This window comes from Lytechinus variegatus, chromosome 15 (assembly GCF_018143015.1).
Source record: "Lytechinus variegatus isolate NC3 chromosome 15, Lvar_3.0, whole genome shotgun sequence".
Classification (NCBI taxonomy): domain Eukaryota; kingdom Metazoa; phylum Echinodermata; class Echinoidea; order Temnopleuroida; family Toxopneustidae; genus Lytechinus; species Lytechinus variegatus.
The window spans coordinates 12,344,406-12,366,932 of record NC_054754.1 but is presented as its reverse complement, the minus strand read 5'-3'; the positions used below and the strand labels follow the sequence as shown (position 1 = coordinate 12,366,932).

At 36.9% G+C, this 22,527-nt stretch overlaps 1 protein-coding gene across 3 annotated transcripts in view; it reads right to left on the bottom strand.

The window, feature by feature from the left end:
* Nucleotides 1-22,527, bottom strand: part of LOC121428869 (nuclear pore complex protein Nup214-like) — a 62,235-nt gene that overhangs the window by 8,851 nt on the left and 30,857 nt on the right. For 2 of the 3 annotated variants that reach the window (XM_041625738.1, XM_041625737.1), the window contains exons 24-34: nt 22,038-22,227; nt 20,826-20,951; nt 19,959-20,104; nt 18,464-19,400; nt 16,922-17,032; nt 16,084-16,188; nt 15,205-15,264; nt 14,427-14,528; nt 13,848-14,034; nt 13,117-13,235; nt 10,773-10,836 (exon numbers count right to left, since the gene is read on the bottom strand). In XM_041625738.1, coding sequence (XP_041481672.1) covers nt 10,773-10,836; nt 13,117-13,235; nt 13,848-14,034; nt 14,427-14,528; nt 15,205-15,264; nt 16,084-16,188; nt 16,922-17,032; nt 18,464-19,400; nt 19,959-20,104; nt 20,826-20,951; nt 22,038-22,227 — 2,147 coding nt within the window. Of the gene's footprint in view, nt 1-10,768; nt 10,837-13,116; nt 13,236-13,847; nt 14,035-14,426; nt 14,529-15,204; nt 15,265-16,083; nt 16,189-16,921; nt 17,033-18,463; nt 19,401-19,958; nt 20,105-20,825; nt 20,952-22,037; nt 22,228-22,527 lie in introns of those variants that run through there. The other variant, XM_041625739.1, reaches the window with a different exon arrangement.

Below are 22,527 nucleotides of genomic sequence, written 5' to 3'. Positions count from 1 at the left end.
TATAAAGAGCAATCTTTGATGAAACGGGGCAACCTACATCACAAATTACCATTTAGAATTAGCTGGAGAGGATAACACAACACAGAAAGCAGTATGATGGGACTACAGGCAGGGGTGTGGAGAGGTGACAAGGGGAAATGAACTATTATTATCAATTACCAGGACACAACGCATTGCTTCATTAGTCTACAATTTTAGGCATGTTGGCGATACATTTTGCAATATCACAATGCAAATGCTGGACCAGTACTATATAAAGTTTGGATTCAGAGCAGGAATTTTCTTCATTTTGAAACAGAAATTGAGAAGAAACTAATAATTTTTGGGGAAATACCATCAACCACCAAATTCACTTATTAATTAAAACAGATCTATTCTAGGAATCAATTAAAACAGATCTATTCAAGGATGTCACTTTGGATTGATTACTTGCAAAAATAATGGCCTAAGCCTTTCTTTTCCAAATGATTCCACTTCTTGCCAACCATCAGAGCCAAGAAATAGGAAAAAATTACTTAGAAATTTCCAGAAATAAGAACACTCTTATCAAAATGTCCTAATTTTTTTATCTATACAAATGTGAGCATGCAGGTTACAATAGCAATTTTCTTTCCCCAAATAGGAATGTTTCTATGTGACACTTGGCAGGTATGTATAATATTCAAGAACATTCTCATCCTATGTTATTACTTGGTCAATAGCAACTTCCTCTTAACCCTAATTCTCCCGGGGGGGGGGGGGGCCATAATGGCCCCCCCTCGACAATTTTCATAATAGATCTGCTGCGCAAAATTTTTTGACCTCACCGCTCACTGACTTTTTACTTTCAAGTATCGCGCAAATTTTGAGACCAAATTTGTGATCCCCGGGTACGCGGTTACGACATAACGCAACATTATGTAAGTGCATGTCAGACCCAAAATTGCTCGTAAACGTGATTTCATGTACAAATCCAATGCAAATTGTGTATTTAGCCAAAATTCATAAATGTATCATTATTTCTACTTTTACTGATTAAACTTAATTAATTTTGCCTTGTTTATGATGAGAATTAAGTCTGGAACGATTTCCATTGAAAAAATGATAAAAAACAAAAAGTTAAAAAAAACAGAGAAATACATAAGAAATTCATAAAACAATAAAATACATAATAAGAAATTGATTTCCAAACCGAAGTTTTTTTAATTGCTATTGTTAAGAATGCTACAAAGAATATTTTCACCAAAAATTAGTATTCTAGGAGTTTAGTGAATTAGAGCAAAAAGTATGATTTATGCATAAATTAGCATAATAAATTCATATAAAATAAAATCTCATTATTTTGGAAAATTTTACCATACAGCCTTGTAGATTACATCGCACGCTACCAGCATGCAAATTTTTGCGTCGCTCGAGCGATCAGCGGCTGAGATCTTAAGGGGAGCCATAATGCCCCTCCCCCCGGGGGGGAATGACAAGAATCAAAATACCCCGGGAGATTCAGGGTTTAGATAACTTTATTCCTTATTTCGCCAATGTGTATTCCATAAAAACCACAATTGGGCAAATGCTGCCGACATCTGGGAAAAAATTACAAGAGAGCTTGGGACAATGTTGCCCCCAAAATGCAATATGGAGTTGAATAAAAGCATGAAAAAGTTGTACTTTTTTACTTAATCAAATCACGTTCAGGGCAATTCCATGAGATGGGTGCCATGAGTAACGATGGTTTAACGTGAGGAACAATATAACATTGTGATATTGATATGTTTATCACAGGCTATGGTACAGTACCCTTTTATTGTATGACTAAAGGGTGAAAACAAAGAGTTTGGTCCATTAATAACCTTTAATGACTGTTTTGAAGTGGTCATCACTGTCATTTAAGAGAAATTTACCAGTTGTGGTAACGATAAAAAATTAGTTCGATCAGAATCAAATGAAATGACCACCCAAGTGTTTGTATATTTCACATAAATAAAAATAAATGTGCCAAATGGCTCTTGAAGAAAATGTGTAATTACTGAGAAATTACCAAAATAAATTCCATCGAATGTCAGGTATTTTTCCAAGCAATAATGATACGCTGTCCCACATATGCTTTTCTGTGTTAGTGATCATAAGTGTTGTCAGTTTTCAGCTAAGATTTCACAATTTCACAAAGATAAGTTTGTTATTAGCATATCTAGATCTATGATAACAGAATGACAATCAACCTTGATCTTAAAGACTTTCTCGTGAAATAATTGTTTGCTACAACTACATGTACATTCTTTTACCATTAACATAGATAAACCGAATATAGCTATAATTGTTGCCCTTTCAAGTTTACTGTCCACTTTTCAGACTTTTCATCAATAAAGATTAATAAATTTGTATCTTTGCTTATAAGAGTCTGCAGGATTTGCATACACATAGCATAATGTTTAATTCCAACACTTAACTTTGGTACATTACTTTCATGTACTAGAAATAAGATAGAATAATAAACTATTAAACTGGATAATAATTACAGATGGATAAAGCATAACAAATGAAGACACTTTTTGAACATTTTTTTCTTGACTTATGTGGTCCGAAAATGTAACGGAAGTAACAAGAATTTGCTTGCCTATATTTTCTGGATAGAATTGTCAAACTAAATTATGATAATATACCAAGGTGTATTAAGTTATCATAATACCTTGGTCACATTTGTTCTACAGTGGCCGTACGGCGAGTCAAAAACAGCCACTTTAACATTTTTTTACTAGTTACATAATAGTGGTTTGAATAAAAATGAATAAAACAACTGTTTTGACTCGCCGTACGGCCACTGCAGAGCAATTATGTGACCAAGGTATAAACCTCGTACAGAAAAGAGAGATTATCAAACCCCACAGTTAGCAAAATATGGCAATTACAATATGCTAAGGTGCCTAAATTGTGCAATGTGAGTAACATGGAATTGTCCCTCAGGATATCTTTTTCCTATAGATTTTGACCAGGATGACAATTGCTTCGGGGAAATGGAGAAATACACAAAATGGTTTGCAAAAATTCATTGCAAAAAAGGCATGCAATCGCTAAATGTCACTGGAAAATCAGGATCATTGCTGCATGTGCATTTTACTTTAATGGGCCCCCTTGCATAAAAGTCACCATTATAATAACTTTGCCATTCAATGATAACTTGCATGGAATCCTTGATTCTCTAAAGGGGAAGTTCACCCTGACAAAAAGTTTATTGTAAAAATAGCAGAAAAAATAATAAAAAATATTGCCGAAAGTTTGAGAAAAATTCATCAAATAATTAAAAAGTTATTAGAATTTCAATTATTTGATTTGTGACGTCATATGCAAGCAGCATTCCTACATAGCGAATGGTAAAAAATCAATGAAATGTCATTTTCTCAGAAAATTGAAAATGGTTTTCACTGTACCTTTTGTATATCAATAGACAAATCATTTCACACCCGATCATGAATAGAAAACAAAATTAAGTCATCAGGAACTATACAAAATTTGAAATTCATGATTTATATTACATAACACATGGGGCAGCTGCGTTTATTACGTAACAATTCCAAAACTTTGAACTCTAATAACTTCCTTATTCTTTAACAGATTTTCCTCGAACCTTCACCAATATTTTTTACTATTTTCCGGCTATTTTTACAACAAAGTTTTCTTCAGGGTGAACTTCCCCTTTAAGAGACTTCTTTGAGTACGAACCCAAGGGGGTTTGAAATGTAAGACTAGTGATTGCCTATGGCTGGATTACAAGGGAAATCTGCTTCAGACAGGCCATGGGGAAAAGACACACACACACAAAAAAAAGACATGAAACCCGCGAACAAAATAAACGGACTGAGGCTAAAAATAAGTGTATGGAAATAGGTTAACTCACGAAGGACCCTATAAAGGAATTACGATCGACTTGGTAGACAACTACAGCGTATCACATGATTATTAGAGTATTGCTGCATAAATATTGAGAGATAATGATGATGATGTAATGTAAAGGATGATGCAAGGGGGTTGTGGGATGCGGTGAACAAAGTCCTCCTGGGAGTAAATGGGGCCAAGCCTACTTTAGACCTTCATCTAATACTTAAAGGGATAGCTTACATTCAGGGAAAATGTCATTGTTTTTTTCTTCTTTTAATTTCATTTCCATGTCTTTTATCTTGATATTTGTATAAAAAGGTTAACGCAGAGTGAGACCCTATTAAACAATAAGTGAGAAATAAAGTGAAATATACATATTATATGAACAGAACAAAGAAAGAGTGAAATTTAAATACAGTTAACAATGTTTTGATAGAAACAGGCCTCGTTCTTTAAATTCCTATTAAAATCTCTATAGGCCAATTGTACCTTAAAATTTCAAACTAATGCAGGATTAAAATTTTTCCCATATCTGACAATACTTAAAAAAAAATACACTTTAATCCGACTCTTAAAGGGGAAGTTCACCCTGAAGAAAACTTTGTTGTAAAAATAGCAGAAAAAATAGTAAAAAATATTAGTGAAGGTTTGAGGAAAATCTGTTAAAGAGTAAGAAAGTTATTAGAGTTCAAAGTTTTGGATTTGTGACGTCATAAACGAGAAGCTGCCCCATGTGTTATGTAATACAAAATGCATGAATTTCAAATTTTGTATGGTTCCTGATGACTTAATTTTGCTTTCTACTCATGTTCGGGTGTGAAATGATTTGTCTATTGATATACAAAAGGTACAGTGAAAACCATTTTCAATTTTCTGAGAAAATGACATTTCATTGATTTTTACCATTTGATAAGTAGGAATGCTGCTCGCATATGACGTCGCAAATCAAATAATTGAAATTCTAATAACTTTTTAATTATTTGATGAATTTTTCTCAAACCTTCGGCAATATTTTTTATTATTTTTTCTGCTATTTTTACTATATACTTTTTGTCAGGGTGAACTTCCCCTTTAAATCACCATTGTTTGTGTTGTTCATAAAATGCCAAGGAAGCCCTAGAAACATATTTGTAAGGAGCTTTAGAAATGCAAAGTACCATCACTATCTCTTAAAGTGATTGGTTAACATTGGTTTGACTTTTAAAAAATCTGAGCTAGAAGGTCCCACATGTCACCTAAGTCTGTGATATGTTACAAAAATGAGGCCCAGATAAAATTGCGTTCGAAAATAATTATTCAGTGCTTCAAAAATTGAAGTATAAAGTGACCGGAAACACCATCTTAATTTTATCCCATACACTTATGTGTGCTATTTAGGCGTCTCTAAGACACCTATTTACAAAATCGGGGTTTGCCTTGTAGTTTTAGCTTTTCATTCTCAATAATGGTTGTTTTCAGGGTTTAATAGTTCTAATACATGCACTTGTACACATGTTTCATCTTGGTTTGAGAATTTTTTAAAGCTGCTGCTCACAAAGTTAAACAATACCTTTAATGCAATTTTTGTATCAATAGCTTATATATATCAAACATAATGCGAGAAAATCGAATACACAATTTGTAAATTCCTCATATTCATATCTTCATTAAATACACATTATTATACATGTGCATACAATACCTTGAATAAGGATACTAGGGATAAGTGTCCACAAGTTTGAATCTTTAAGTGCTCTTAAAGCTAAGTTGAGTTATGGTATGCAACTCTAATTTCATGAGGAAATGGTTGGAAGCAATCCTAGCGTGTTTATCATATGTCAGAATGCTAATATAGAATAACAAAGATTAATTGAAATAATTCAGGTTTGCTTGAAATTATATTCATTTCATTTACCACATATATGTTTTTCTTGGTGTAGAAACAACTTATATGTGCAACCACGCTGTAAACAGAAAGGAATTTTCAGTAATTTTTCTGATCTTCATTAGCTCATTACTCTGTACACCTAATTGAACATTTTCCTAAATCGTTATTTGTCCGATATTTATCGTTTTTATAATTTGGTGTAAATTTTGTTCAATTCTGAGATCATAATACGTTCTATTATTCTGTACCAGAGTTTATCTTTGAAGGTAAAACAGTAGTTGCAGCAAACAAATATTTCATGAGAAAGTCTTCTAAATCAAGATTAATTGTCAAAATATTATTATACATTGAGATCTGGTACTGAGTGGTATATTAATGTAAACTCATCTTTTTAAAATCATCAAATCTTAGCTCAAAATCAATAATTCTGATAGTCACTAACACAGAAAATCACATGTGGGATAGTAGATTTAAATTGCTTTAGAAAATAACTAATATTTGACGGAATTCTGTGCTTAATTTGTTAATTTCTCAGCAATTATGCATTTTCTTCCAGAGGTATTTGGCACATATTTTTTGTTACTTATACATACTTGAACACTTTGGTAATAATTTCATTGGATTCTGTGTGAACTCATTTTGAGATCGTTACCACAACTGGTCTTTATCTTTAAGTTATGGTATTTCAAGAAACCACAATTTGAGAGAGAAAAAAAAACCCTTAATGAAATCATGGCCTGTTCAGGTTAGCTGATATGAGTAAACACATGTTTGAACATGTACTACATAAACCACTCAAGGATTATTAAGCTAACATTTTTACATGAGTCACCCATTGGCCATCACCTGTCTACTTCTCTCATTAGTCGACTGGAGAAGTTGTAGTATGAGGGCAGGGGGGGGGCATTCAATTATTTTTTGATGGAAGCGTGCCTCACAAAACTCTGAAATGGGAGTCTAAGGAACTGACTATAAAGGGTAAAATACGGGGTCTTGGGAACTAAATATATACTGAGCGGTGTGAAAAACAGGGTCTACGGAACGAGATCGCGGCACTGCAAATACGTTGCACCATAGCGCTGTGCATGCATAGAGCGGCTACTACATGTAGTTATTATGTAGGGAGTTGCAAAGACGTACATCTCTATGCGCATGGGGTGCTCGCGCTGGACAATTTTGGTAGGGCTGGAGAACTGAGATGTCTCGTAACGGGGGTCTTGCGAGTGGGGCTGGGCGGCTTCTGAACTGAACTTTTGGTCATTCGGAGTATCTAGAGAACTGAAAATTGGGTCTGAAAAAGGGGGTCATCAAAGCGGCACGTCCCCCGTACCACCAATATATGTGAGTGCCCCCTCCGGGGGGGGGGGGGGGGGGCAGGTATTGGTACATTTTATGAGGTTTTGAATGACCCATGGTTGAAAACAGACCAGAGAAAAGGGATTTTCAGTGAATTTGAAAAGTTGGCGGACTTATCAGGGGGAAAGAGAGAGCACTGATGTATTTATGAATCATACAATGATCATCAATTGCTTATCTAAAGGGGTAGACCACCCTGATAATGAGCTGGTTTATAAAATGAAAGAAAAAAAAAACATAGAAAAATGTTTAATGTTTAAAGGTTTAATGAAAATCATTTTAAAAAACAAAGAGAGTAATAAAGTTTTTAAGCACTTGTGCAGTGGATATAGCATCAGACACATTATTCAGTAAAGGTGTTGTGGCTAAGAGGATAAGCCTCCGGACTTTGAACCACAAGGTCCGGGGTTCAAATCCACCACAGCACTTGCGTCCTTTGGCAAAGTGTTAAGCTACATTTGCCACTCTCGACCCAGGTTTAGTAAATGGGTACCCGGTAGGAAGGAATTCCTTGAATGCTCGATGCGCCCGATCAGGGTAGCCGTGCTAAAGCCGGGGTAATAGTATGCAGCGCTTAGAAACATTTGTATTCTGCACTATATGAATGTTGCATATTATCTTTTTTTATATAATTATTTATTATTATTGTCATTATTATTTCATACCCCCTTTTATATGAAAAATATTTCTATTCATCATGTTCCTTTAAAAAAATGTAAATCACAGAAATTACATAATAGTAATACAATACATGGGGGAGCTGGATCAGATAAGACGCCCCAAATAAAAAAATTATTTGATGGATTTACATCAACCCTTTACAAGCATTTTAAAACTTTTCTTATTTCATTATTAAAGCCAACTCATTATCAGGGGGTAAACTTCCATTTAACCCTAAGAAGACTGGGGTTAGGGTTGGATTATTTTATTAATAAGAGCAAACATGATTTCACGCATGAATTAGCATAATTAATGAGCAATGAGATTTTTTCGCTGAATTTGCTATTATAGTTTTGTAGATAATGCCATGGGTAACGCGCGTGCAAATTTTCATCGCGATCGCACGATCGACGGCCGAGATCATAAGGGGGGGGCTGAACCAGCCCCCCCCCCCCCCCCGTCTTCTTAGGCGTCGAAATAGCCAAGTCTATTTAGGGTTAAACAAGTTCCATTCTAGGGTAAGAATTAAGGAAAAATTTGTCTGGTGTTCATGGGATGGGTGGGGCAGAGGACAGAGACAAAGGAGATGATAGAAGAGAGAAGGAAGGGGAGATTAATAATTCTCTTTCATACCAAATGAATGAAATAACTTAAGGCTACTGCACACCTTATGACTGGAACAAATCGCATTCTGTTCATTTTCTGAAAATGTGAATGGAACATATCATTTTATTTAAGGTTAAAACTGATTGAAAGAATACTAATACATGTATAACAATTTTGAAAGATTGTAAGCTTTTATTTTGGAGTAAAGGCCAAATTAGTTTCAAATCGTAGCCAATCGTATGACTGCTATGACGTCATTACGACTAGATATTAAATTCGCTTTTATTTTAAGGATGATAGCGTAGTCAGAGATTTGAACATATGTATTCGTACGATGATTTAGAATATTACACAAGAAGATATTCCAAGTCTCAATATTATGCATCAAATTCTACTACATTTTATTCTGAAATCGGGTCACAGATCAATCGTAAGGTGTGCGGTCGCCTTTACACACATGTATTTGAAATGAAGTATAGAAGTAAATAAAAAAAAAATTCTCAAAAACAAGCGACAAGCAACTTGTCATTTGTTTTTTAAGGGGAGTTCAACAAAATATCTCTTGGGAGAAAATGGAAAGCGAAAAAAAAGTTCATATTATCAATTTGAAAAATCATGTGAGCAGTTATTGTTAAGGATACAAATGGCCAAACTACCTTTCAAGTTTCAACAATCGAAAGAGGATACCATTACATTAGATACTGTAACTGAAACTGATTCCACAGGCTAATTGATAAATACCCAATTTGGTTGCATATAGACTTTATACATTTTATACACTTTGAATTTCATTGTTTAGATGGCTCAAATATCAACAATATTCTGAGCTGCCCAGTCTGTAAAGAGTTGATCAAATCGATCTCAACTATGACAAGCCGACAATGCCAAAATTTGTAATGAAAGTGTTGTGGAGGATTGATACATAGAGGTGCTCAGTAGTTAATGAAAAGTTATTGAACCCCACCAGAAAATGAATAAATCTTAAAGGGATACTCCAAGCTGAAAATAATATCATTTGATCAGATAAAGGAAAATCAGACAAACAAAATAGTGAAAATTTGATCAAATCAGACAAGGAATAACATAGCTATGGATTTGCATTATTCTGATGAAACAGTTCTAGGCATGTTTCCAAGAATATTCAATGAGCAAACTGATGAAGTCATATCCCCACTTGTTCTTTTCTATTTTGTAATATTTGGAACTACTGACAACTGATTTAGTGCATTAGATATTCATTGCTGCAACTTATTTCATGATAAGGGAGACACATCATTCACACATATATGAAAACATAAAACAATCATGATTTCATGTAATAACATAAGAAAAAGGAAAGTGGGGGTGTGACATCATCAGCCAAACTAATGAATATTCATGATGACGTGCATATAACCGTTTTCACAAAATATTGCTCAATTTCAAAATTCAATAACTTTGTTATTTATTATCAGATTTTGATGGAATTTTCAGCATTTTCTCTGTGAATTTCACTCTATTTATTTGGATGTAAATATTTTCAGCCCGGAGTACCGGTACCCCTTTAAGTGTTCAAGTATTGTCGTGTTTTAGTCATTTAATTGTGAAGTTAGGCGATAACACATTACTTTCAATAAAGTTCGTAACTCTGGGCTTGCCTGACATTGTAGCATTGTTGTCTACATTCAACACATCCAAGAAGGAATGCATTTTGTGGTGGGGTTCACTATTAAACTTTTCAGTACAACTGTATGCATCTTTGATTTGAATTTCATCAATCAGCTCCTCCTCGTTTTACCCAAAAGGACAATGCAATGAAAACAGAACACTTTCTGTACATGGGGCAATTATTCCTCTCTATGCCCATTTAAAATTATATGTTTCATTGAATCAAATGATTATTTAAAAGAGGCACCTTCTGTGGGCCATATTTGGCATTTCAGGAGTTATATTTCCCTCAGACCCCTTGAATTCCTTTCACTGGATCTGACGATGCCTAAATACAAGCCTTCTGGAAGACTAAAATTGGAGTCACTGGCCTCCCATTACCAGAATTGATATTAGAAATAAACAGTGGAAAGTAATTATTGAGTGCCGTTTCTTAAGACTTTTTTTTAGTGCGTGTGTTTTTTTTACTGATATATATAATATAAATATATTTTTTCACAAAGTGTGACATTAAAGAGCATTGGAGATACAATGCCTTATTCAAGGGCAAAGCAGTCATCGTGGGGTTCGAACCTACTAACTGCAGTTCAACACTTACAAGCCTAGCACTGCACATCATACCCATCAGTGATAATTCTACAGCACATACTTATTCCACACTTTCTTCATGAGGCCAAACACCTAGCACAAAGCAGGTGTAGTGTTGAGTGTCAATACAGTACATCAGTGATTTAACACTCCAAGATCATCAGACACCTTACACCATGAGCTAGAAGTTAACACTTACCCAGGGCTGCCAGTGTTAGCTCCACCAAAAGCATTGTTGGATCCCGAGCCAAAGCCACCAAATCCTGATGGAAAAACAAACAGTGAAAAGTAATTATTCAGGTAATATTATCAAAGTAAAATGAAAATTGATGTCCATAATAGCAAAATCGTTTTTAATGAGTAACCACATTAAGGAGAGTAAAAGCTTACATGTCCGTGCAACTATCATCGACATAATAATCCTGAAAAATGAATTGCCACACTGCCAAGACCGTGTCCCTGCAACACATAGTTTTTGCAATGGATTGCAGGTAAGAAAGAAAGATTCTGATTGCTTCCTGGTCAGCATTTCAAATAAATCCCACATGCAACAGAGATCTTGATAGGCCATTGGCATTTAGCAAACCTTTGCCCATTGGCGTCCAGGATAATCACTGCTCTCAACTTTGCACGGTTATTTTAATTTCAGGGAACTGACAGATAATTAAAATAAAAAGATAGAAGAGATCCTCGATTAAAATTATTGAAGATACTGGACATCAAAATGATTGTCAAAATTAGTTTTGCATTGAATCACATGTTTAGGTTGGTGTACAGGTGGGTGCTTGGGGGGCCATGGTCCCCTAAAAGCCTGTGTATAGCTTTGGTAAAGGGTCAATAATGTGATTGATAATCGAATGTCATCTAATATGACAGTCTTACTGAAGCGTAGAGACCGTTAGATATTTTTCCAACTGCACTTCTCTGAGAAAATTTCAAATATTCAAATCTTGGATATATAGCGCCCTCTCTCGGCGATGCTTGTTTTAAATTTAAAAAATGGGCATTCAAGCACTTATCTTATAAATTTAGTGATTAGATATCCAAAAGTTACAGACAAAGAACATATCTTGAAAGTTTCAGCCCATTCCATGATTTGGAATAGGATTTAATTGAAAGACAAAAACACACAGATATTTTAATTTGATCGGGTGACCCGATCAAATTAAATTTCCATGTAAAATCGCAAAATTTATCCTGTAAAACACATTTTCATTTCATATCCTCCACATCATAACTGTTTTAGGGCATATCCATTCATATTAGCTAGCAATAAATTGGAATAGTGATAGGTGCATTTTGGTGGATTTACCAAAACCATACACAAGCTTTAAAGTTTCAAGCAAAAGAAAAGAAAAGAAACAGAAAAGGAAAGGGTGATATATTGTTTCATTTTCTGTGCTCCATGTCAAATTCTGTCCCCAAACAATAGATTTCTGTTTCAAAAAGGTCAAAATATTTGCTCGCCTGCTTTGATAGCTTGCAACTTTTCAGACCTTTTGCTCCATCAGCAATGCCTCATTTTTGGGGTTCATTACAGCACTAGCTAACCTATCCAACCTGGATACACACGGCACCTCTACATCAGAGAATAGTGGATGATCTTAGGTTTCCTGATCAACAATCCACTTACAAAACCAACCAATATGCCACAGAGCAATACCAAAAGTACTTTGATCTGGGTTTTAAAACCAGATCCTGGTTACTTAACCACTGCTAGACCACAGTGCCTCTTCTCGTTTATGACATTGTGGGACGACAACAGAGAGGTGGCATGACCAATTTTTTTTCATTGATTTATTTCATGCAATAAAAAGCAATGATATACAATGAAATATGGCTGGGGGTAATAATAAAAGCATAAGGATTACAAAACAGTGATGATAAATGCAATTATTATTCTCTATAATGGGATCGCACTATCGTAGTTATCATAGTGGCTATCATTGGCATCTTGAGCTATGATCCTTCAAACCTCACCATCACAAATTTAACATACAGCTATATTAAGCTAATATTAATTTCATAAAGATACTAATTGCTGGTAGTGTTATGGTGAAATTAAAGGGGTATGAAACCTTTGGAACAAGTAGGCTTGTGTCGAAACAGAAAAATGAAAGAATAAGAACAAAGAAAGTTTGAGAAAAATCAGACAAATAATGAGAAAGTTACGAGCGTTTTAATATTGCAATCACTAATGCTATGGTGATCCCCCATTGGCAATGCGACAAGGATGTGTGATGTCACATGTGAACAACTTTCCCTTTGATGGACTAAAAGATACCCTAGCAATGTTTCTTTTTGCTTTTTCTAATGGTGATACAAACCCTTTATCAATGATGTATTCTTTAAAAATCTGTAATTACATGCCCTCCTATAGAAAGAACACATGATCTACTGATAAATGTGATAAAAGGGGCAATTTAAGTGAAATATATACTAAAGTAATGAGGAGAGTTGTTCACAAGTGACATCACATATCTTTGTTGCATTGCCAATTTGAGGATCTCCATAGCTCTTCTTATCTCTACATACACACTTACCTGTATTATTACCTCCACCTGCTCCAAATGCTCCAAAGCCGGAGCTCTGCTGCTGCTGGCCAAAGCCTCCTCCCGATCCAGCTAAGGCTCCAAAAGATGGAGCAGCCTGGCTGGCAAAACTATCATAGACAAATGAAACATGTCATTGATTTAGAAATCAAAAATTTGTGTATAATTCTGGCTCACAAATCTTCACTAAACTGGAATGAATTATATAGATACATGAGAATATTCTTATTAGAATTATAAAGTGAGGATCGATAGCATAGGGTAATTTGTTCACTGTTTTAGATGGCACTGCAAAAGTTTTAACTTCCTGTTCTCTTCCTCCTCCCATTTTTCCTCTCCCTACCCCATCTCTTCCTATCCCACCACCACCATCACCATCATCATCATCACCACGATCATCATCATCACCACGATCATCATCATCATCACTACCATCATCACCATCATCATCATCATCATCATCATCATCATCATCATCACCATCATCATCAACATCATCATCATCATCATCATCACCATCACCATCATCATCATCACCATCATCATCACCATTATCATCATCATCATCACTATCACCGTCATCATCATCATTATCACCATCTTAATTTGCTATCACCATCACCACCATCTCCATAAAATCAATATAAAAGGAACATCATTTCAATTCCCCAGTAAAATTTTACTCAACCACACAACCATGCACTACAGCTCAAAAATCCTACCTGCCAAATCCTCCCCCTGTGGAAGCCGCAGGGGAGCTGGCCCCAAAGACACCAGCTGAGCTCCCTTGTTGAGGGCTACCGAAGGGCGACCCTCCAAGAGGGTTGGAGAAAGTTGCCCCAGTGCCGAATCCTAGTCCACCACCACCACCACCAGCCCCTGCTCCAGGAGAGCCAAAACCAGGTGAAGCTGTAACAGAAACAAAGAGGCCGAAATGCCTGGGGTCATCGGGTGAAAATAATTCTCTGTTCAAGGTTCATTTTCTGCTTCTGCTCATCCAAAAGTTTTCAAGATTGATTTCAACCCAAGGGGTCTGTATATTTGTGGGGAATATTTTGCAGCTTATCACCACTATTCTATAAAAATTCTGCTCAATAGATTCTATCCCCGTGTACTCCTTTGTTTAATGGGAGTCATTCAGGATCATTTTGATTTTCCTGACTCAAGTAACCTTTTCAGAAAATTTTCACATTGAAATTGATATAGTACTTGATATTTACATACAATACCAAGAAAATTATTTCCCAAATAAAGTAGAAAGGAAAAAATGCTTCAGACTTTATGAAAAAAACAAGCCATACCTGTGTTTGTTTGGCCGAAGGCAGGTTGACCAAACCCACCGAATCCTGTGTTAGCAACACCAGAGCTGGTACCAAAGGCAGAGCTGCTAGGACTTCCAAAAGCTGTGGAAAAGTATAGAGAGAGAGTAAGACAAAAGAACAAGTGAAACACATGGACAATCAAGGCCACAGTGCCATATTCTCCAGTGTGGTGGAGCTCCATGATTGTCAAGAAGAAACTGGACCCCTCAGAAGAACAGCCTGTGGCTGAAGAGGGTCATCCAGCCCACGAGAAGAATATAAATAAATAAAATAAACAAATAAATAAATAAAATAAATAAATAAATAACTTAATAACATTTTCATTAAAGGATCTGAATGTCCAATGAGATGTAAAGAGTAGTGATAGGTGTAAAAAGGCAATTGGACGAGAGCACTCCAAGTTCCAGCCAGACAGGACTGTCCATTGTCATTCCTGGGACTTTGCTCAAAGAGTCACAATTTAAAAGGGAAGTTTACCCTGACAAAAATTTTTTTAAAGAAATTAAAAAGCAAATCATTTTGTCATTTTGACGAGTTGTTTTCTGAGCCATGATCAACAGGCATGCCCCTGTATCCTTTATACCTATAAATGTCACGATTAGCATACTCTTTTCTACTGCCGTCAACACCTTACGATAGTTTACACTATGTCAGACCTTCTAAAAGAGTTAATCTTATTTTCTAAGGCTTGTCTTTAAATTATAGCTCTCTGTGACTATTTCTACCAAAGTTTGCATGCTATGTTCATACGTCTTACCAGGTGCTGTTTGGGAAGCTCCAAAAGTCTTGCTAGTGGAAGATCCAAATATGCTTGTACCTATTAGAACAAAATAATAACACAAAATACTGTGTTTTCATTGATTTCAATATAAAATACTTTGAATGCCTCTCATGTCAACTTTAATTTTTTTTATACTGTGAGAAAATACCTTTTTACTTCAATTTTTTTTTGAAACATAAGGATGCTATTTCAATAGAACAGATTTTTGTTATGGTAATTGACTGCAACAAGAAAAATCACTGAAGGACATGAATAGCTCCACCATTACCATGGTAATGCAGAACCCAACACAATAAAATAGATCTTGCATGATCTCACTGTAACAAGTCTCATAAAAAAAATTGCTGTTAAGGAAGAAAACATGGCAGCCCACCTGGCAACATTGTTTTGCAGACCTTATTTGGATTTCTAGCAATCAAAAGAGACTTGTGGGAAGTCTAGCACAATTCAAACTTTATTTATTTCTTAAAAACAAGTTTGTGCCTGGAATCAAACCAACCTTATAAGGGGAAAAACATTTTAAAAAGAAAACTTATCAATAGAAATGCAACAACAAAATAATAAATGAAATAAATTCACATCTAAAGCAGGGCCATAAAAAGCAATCTCCAGATCAGACCCCCTTTAGATAAAACTTCCCTGATTTTGGGGGTTTTTTAAATAAAAAAATGAAATTTGTAATACTTTCAAATAATCATGACTTGGATAGTGCATGAAACAAAGTAAGAAAAAAGGGGGAAGGACATACATAGAACTGCCCCAAAACATTTTTATACCATAAACATTACACAAAAAAGTACAATAAAAAAATCTAAAAGCCCTAGGTAAGGTCAGACCACTTTATCTATGATGTACCAGAGGACTGAGATCCAAAGCTGGATGATGACGTCGTTTCAAGACCAAACGGATTTCTCTTTGCAGCCTCTGGATCAGGCTTACCACCAAGGCCACTAAAAAATCCTACAGGTGATGAAAATAAAAATGAATTATGATGATTATAAATCAATAACATTCCACTTTCATATAGCAACGTCTCTTTACCCTGATTAATAGATGGCATGTCAGCACAAAACATAAGCACTTTCTTCACTCGCTGTGAATATTCCAATAAGAGTTTCAATACTCAATATCTAGTCATACTACACAGATTATTGACTTGTATTTCTGCTGATGTGGTCTAGCGGACCTAAGCCTTGGGTTTCATATAGAATGGTCATGGGATGGAAAAACTAAATCGTGGGATACCTGTAGTGATCGCGTCAGATCTAATCAGATCTTGAATTCAGATGTGGCAATCATTCGAATTGTAGAATTTTTTGGGATAGCTCAAAACTTTTCCCAATCAGCTAGGAACGGACAATCGTAACAGATCACACGCCAGTGGGAACAAGCTATCAGCACAAGAGAAGATGTTTTAGTCAAGATTTATGACACACCCATCAGGGGGGGGGTTCACATAGTGTGGCTTGTCATGAGTCATGTTTAAAATGCTAATGCGCACAAGATAAGTAACATGCAATCTTATTGATAGATACACAGTAGAGCACATCCTCCTGGCATAGTTTGACCAATGTGGTGATGCCCTCTATAATGCATGCAGCAAGGAATTAAAGTCCAAATCTAAAGTCACACTAAGTCTTTGTGAAACTCTCCCCAGGTGGGACTGCCCCCTACAGGAACCCTGTATTCTCACCTCCACCAGTACTGCTGGCAGCCTTGGTAGCACCAAACATTCCCCCTCCTCCAGAAGCAGACGAAGTAGCCGTACTACCACCGCTGGCTAGTTGACCAAACGACAGGTTACCTGATAAATACATCAAAGCACCAAGTATTGAAACAACGCTTGCATGACTCAGCCAGCATGCTAATCAACGTTACATTATTAATTGAAACAGACAGGAGACAACATGGTACAGTGGAGACATGTTCCATCCAGTCATGCAAATACAGATTCAATGTAATCATGGAGTTTACATGGGTTGTTGCCCTTACTACTATGGCAGGGTTATGTGAGCGTGAAATATTGAATACATCTGGATTCTAATGATCTATTGTAAAATTCATAAAATTGGATATTGAACAAAAGGGGAAAAGAAGATGTGAATTAGACTTGGATCCCAGATCAGAGCAATTGACTCTACTCAGCTCTAGTCAATAGCATTGTTTAGTTAACCCCCATTCATTCAGTGTGGAATGATGACTTGTGTTGCAGGAGTTATCTGTACAGAGAGCTGATTCCACTAAATGACAATACGTTCAAGCCTAGTAAATAACTCTCTCCTGAACTGGTTTATATACACAAGCCCATGTTCGTAAACCTACTTTGACAGAAAAAGTCAGCAACTGGCCTGCAGTGGGCTCTTAAAACCCTTCATATCATGAAAATTTCAATTAGGGTCTGAATCGAGAGACTATGCCTAAACGCACTGGTTTGGCTTCACTGACCTCGGTGCTCACTGGGCATGAAAACCATTTCAATCCAATTCAATTGTATTCTATTTAAATCAATTCAGTAAACCATTTATAGGCACAATAAACAAATCATCAATGTAGGAAACTTTGGTTAAGATGCCTCTAAAACCAAATGCACATGGGGACCCATCATATCCTGTGATATCAACCATAATTCTTCATTTGTTGTTGTTTTGGGGGCATTTTTTGGAGGGGGGGACCTATGCTATAGCTTGGAAAATATTCTTTCCAATTCCCTGCCCCCAGTATCTTGTCTTAAATAAAGAATACTTTCACTATTAACCCTTGGATGAAGCTGCAAATTTGGTGCTTAGATACCACTTGGAAGTGTTTTTGGCAAATATACTTTTAAAATATTGATATCTAAATTATTTGAATGCTATTACTTTTCAAAATTTCATGCATATTTTGGGCTATAACTTTTTTTAAATTTTGATTTTTTACTTTGGTATTCATTTTTATTTTTATTTTATTTGAAATAGCAAAGTAAGACGTTTATGAAAACACGATTTATATTGTGTATTGTCAGTGCAATCAACTTTTTGAAAATTTTGTATGAGAGTAAAAAAAAATGTTTCAGTTCAGAACCACATGATGAGCACAAACATAAATCCAATATGTATCCATGTATGATGGTTAATATGGAGTGGATTACTACATCAAAACAGAAGGAAATTCCTCCTCAAAATCTATGGTATAACTCATTTCAAATCACTTAATAATTTTTATCATTTTTAATTCATTCAATGAATTATACACTTACTTGTCTGAGAGCCCCCAAATACAGGAGTGGCAGTGCTGGCTGCTGGTTGGGATGCTCCAAAGTTGGACCCAAAGACACTCTTTGGATCCTGACTTGCTGAACCCAAAGTCGGCTGTCCTCCAAAGGTAAACCCTCCAGAACCACCAGTAGTAGAGCCAAACGGTCCTCCGCTTGAGGGCTGTCCAAAGAGACCAGACGATTGGCCAAAGGATGGAGCAGAGGTGGTCTGAGCAGAAGAAGTCGCAGCTGTTGAAGTTTGACCAAACAGGGAAGGTTTAGTGGATACTGCACCTGTCGACTGTCCAAATACATCAAAGCCAGTGGATGGGGCGGTGGTAGTTGCTGTTGATCCTGCTGATGCTGTGGATGATGTCGGCTGTGCACCAAAGAGAGACCCAGAAGAAGTTGTCTTTCCGAAGAGTGATCCATTTGCCGAGGATGCTGTCTGAGGGGCAGGAGCTGTCGTAGCTGTGGATGATTCTGATCCCTTTGAGGTGTTCGCAAGTGAGGAGAACAGACCAGAAGTTCCAAATGATGGTGTGGAAGTAGTAGCCGATCCTGACACTGCAGAAGTGCTTGGTGTGGTCCCAAAGAGATTACGAGCAGCGGGTCCAGGAGATGCTGTCCCACTTTGTGAAGCTCCTGCAGAAGTGCCTGTCGGGAAGGTCACTCCACTCAGGATGTTCTTTGTGGACTGCTGGAGCTTGGCGTTCTCATCTTCTGCTGCGGAAGATTGGGGTTTACTTGCTGCAGGTTTATCCAACATGGAACCAAGAAGACTTCCTCCTGAAGGGGGCTTGTCCAACATGGCTCCAAGAAGACTTGATGACCCAAATCCGGTAGTTGGCTTGGAGGCAGCACCAGTTCCTGCTTCATCTGTGGCAGCTGTAGGTTTTCCTGTTCCACTCTCATCCTTGCCTTTCGCATCTTCTTTCACCTTAATGGAAACAAAATAATCAAGACATGTCATGTTGGAAGTTCCTTCACAGGCAGGTTTAAAACAGAAAGTACAGTCTATTGGATAGTAAGGATTTACAGACTGATGGGTTATGATGGTTTCTTCTGCCAAAAGCTAAAAGAAACCCAAGAATGCTAGTTACGGAAGTAATAAAGAAAAATGTCATTTGTGACGTCAGAAAGAGAACTGATGATGAGAACAGATGCCTATCCACAGGACTCGTGTACTGACTTGATTTTAAACATGGACAGGGAGGTAATTTTCCTACTCGTACTATCGTATCAGAATTTGCTTCACATATTTAAGGCCTGCCACACAAAACTTCATTTGTGTAACAAATTCTTACATAAGACTTTACAGAACATAGTTGAAAGCTGTTTCTATAACCAGAAATGCTAATCAAATTTGAGAACGAAAATTATTCCCTGCTGGGTCATCAACTTATGAGACCCTTGCTCTACCAACTAAGCTACCATCCTCACAGACACGTGATCTACAGAAGGTTTCACAAAAGCTTTATTTTGTAAACTTCATTACCTTAGGAGCACTTGGTGGTTGAACGCTTGTTTTGGCTGTGGCTGACTGCGAGGTGGTCGTTGCAAGAGCCGACGTTGTCTTAGCACCAGATATTGTTGCAATGGTTGTAACTGGTGCTCCAAAACTTGCAACTGTTGATGAGGGGGCTGAAAACAAGAAATGACATATCTTCTTGAAAATTTATCCATATTTTGTATATTCCAATTGCCACTTCTTAGTTATTTCCATTTCATCTGACCACTGTGAAACACCAACAAAGGTCATCAGCTACCTTACTACCAGGAAGAAAATACACAAGGGCTATAGAGGATGACTTTTGTATCCACTTGGTTTACTTTCAAGTGGTCAAATTTTTAGATAATCTAATACCATCAGGGCTGAAAAATGATCACACTTTTGATCGCCTACACAGATACGCACATGTGGGACAGTGTATTATTATTGCTTGTAAAATACCTGACATTTGATCCAAATCCCATGCTTATTTTGCGTATCTATCGGCAAATACACAATTTCTTCCAGAACTCTTGGGGACATAAGTAAACAGACACTTGAATTAGGTATGAACTCCTTGGAAATCATTACAAGTGGCATCTATCTTTAAACATATAGAATACACTAACTGGAATCTCATTGAAATAGAAAATGGACGAAATGGCACTTGGATGAAGTGGCATTAAATTAATGGGATTAGTAAACAGACGATGAGATCAAATGGGAATTGGAGTAAATAGCATTTCATTTTAATATTAGTCACACAAACGAAAATGACTCTAAATCAACCAATGGTACGTTCTTGGAAGCAATGTAATAGATTTAGTCGGCCTAGAGTCGGTTAATCCGTATGACTAGGAAACATTTCAGTACCTCCAAAGAAATAGCCACCAGGAGTTGACACGTTAGCCTTGGGCTTGGTGGCTGCACCAGAGAAATCAAAGATCTGAGGCTTGACACCCGACTCGCTGCTTACTGCTGGCTGGTTCGCTGCATCACCTAGGAGGTCAATATGAAGGTGAAAGGTTAATACAAAATTTAAGACAATTTATTATAGATCAATATGGATCATCATGGTATTTTTAGAATGATCTTCATTGTAAAGTGAGTTAATAAGCTTCCCGAAATAGCTAAGTGAGAATGAGATCAGTGGTCAACATGTAATCTTAAGCCCGGTTGACACTTGTATGCATTGTGGTGCCCGCATTGCCCCGCATTGACGCGTGGAAGTGTGGGACATTTATGGCACGACTTGTCTGTCTTTGACTAGCCATTGTTCCACGAGTCTATCATTCCAATTAGAACTGAAGGGTTGAAGGGGCGTTGAACTTTGAAAATGAAATGATCCAATGTGGTACATGTAGTAGATCTAAATTGAAGAATATATCTCAGAATTATATGTACGGGACCACAGACATAAACCAGCAGTTAGTGACAATGATGAGTCCCATATCTGATCCAAATTACTCCAAACTGGCTGATAGTCTAAAGATGCAGCATTGTTCCAGAGTGGTATAGATGTTAATAGCAGAAAATAGCAGAAAACAAGATAAAAAACAGAGCAAACACAGAGCATTAAAAAGTGTGAGCTATGCCTGAAGTATGCTTAGCCTATGCGCATACTATGAGTGATCCTGTCATGAACTAGTCACAAACTGCGTGCCACTACCCCAGGGGGTGTACCTACTATTTCTATTTCGACGCCACCCAGTGGCATGCACTGGCACGCCCGTGTTGCACATAAGTTGTGCAAAGTTTACAAATGGTTCACAGGTTGCGTGCCCAAATTTTCAGCATGTTAGAGATTAGTCCCGTATCTATCCACAAGTTGACACGCATAGTCCCCGCATTGGCGCGCATGAGTGCGTGCAAGTGTGCAAACTACGTGGGAACCACGATGCGCGCATGTGTCAATCAGGCTGTAATATTATTTGTCTTTATCTTACCATGTTATTAGAAACTTCATTCCATTGCATCGTTTGTTGATAAAATAAAACACGATCTTGAAAATAGTCTAAAAACTAAGCACCCTTAAGCCCGAGGTAATATGAGACCTAAATAAAAATCAGAGAGGTGGCTACTTACCTTTAGCCGATGGGGGTGCAGCAGCTGAAGATGTGATGGGTTTAGAACCAAAGGTGAAAGCACTTGAAAGACCCGAAGCAGAGGGAGCAGCCAGGGGTTTATCACTGAAGGTAAATCCTTTGGATGCCACACCAGAGGCAGTGGAAGATGATGGCAGTTTAGCCGTTAAAGAGAATGTGGATGGATTGTCCTAGAAAGATGACAGATATAAGAGGAATGGAAACACGAACTGATGAATTCTACAAGCAGAAGGCCCATTGTGTGGGTGCATCATGGTCTAGTGGTTTTGACTTTCACTTTTCAAACAGAGGGTCGTGGGTTCGAATCCTAGCCATGGTGTGATTTCCTTTCCTGTGCTGCACTCGACCCATTTCAGTAAAAGCAGAGATGTCAACTTTTTGGAAATCAGAATTAGGGAGGATTTGCAACCGACACCAAATTATGTGCGCATAGCGCACATCTCGAGCGCGGAGCGCTCGACCCTTGAGGC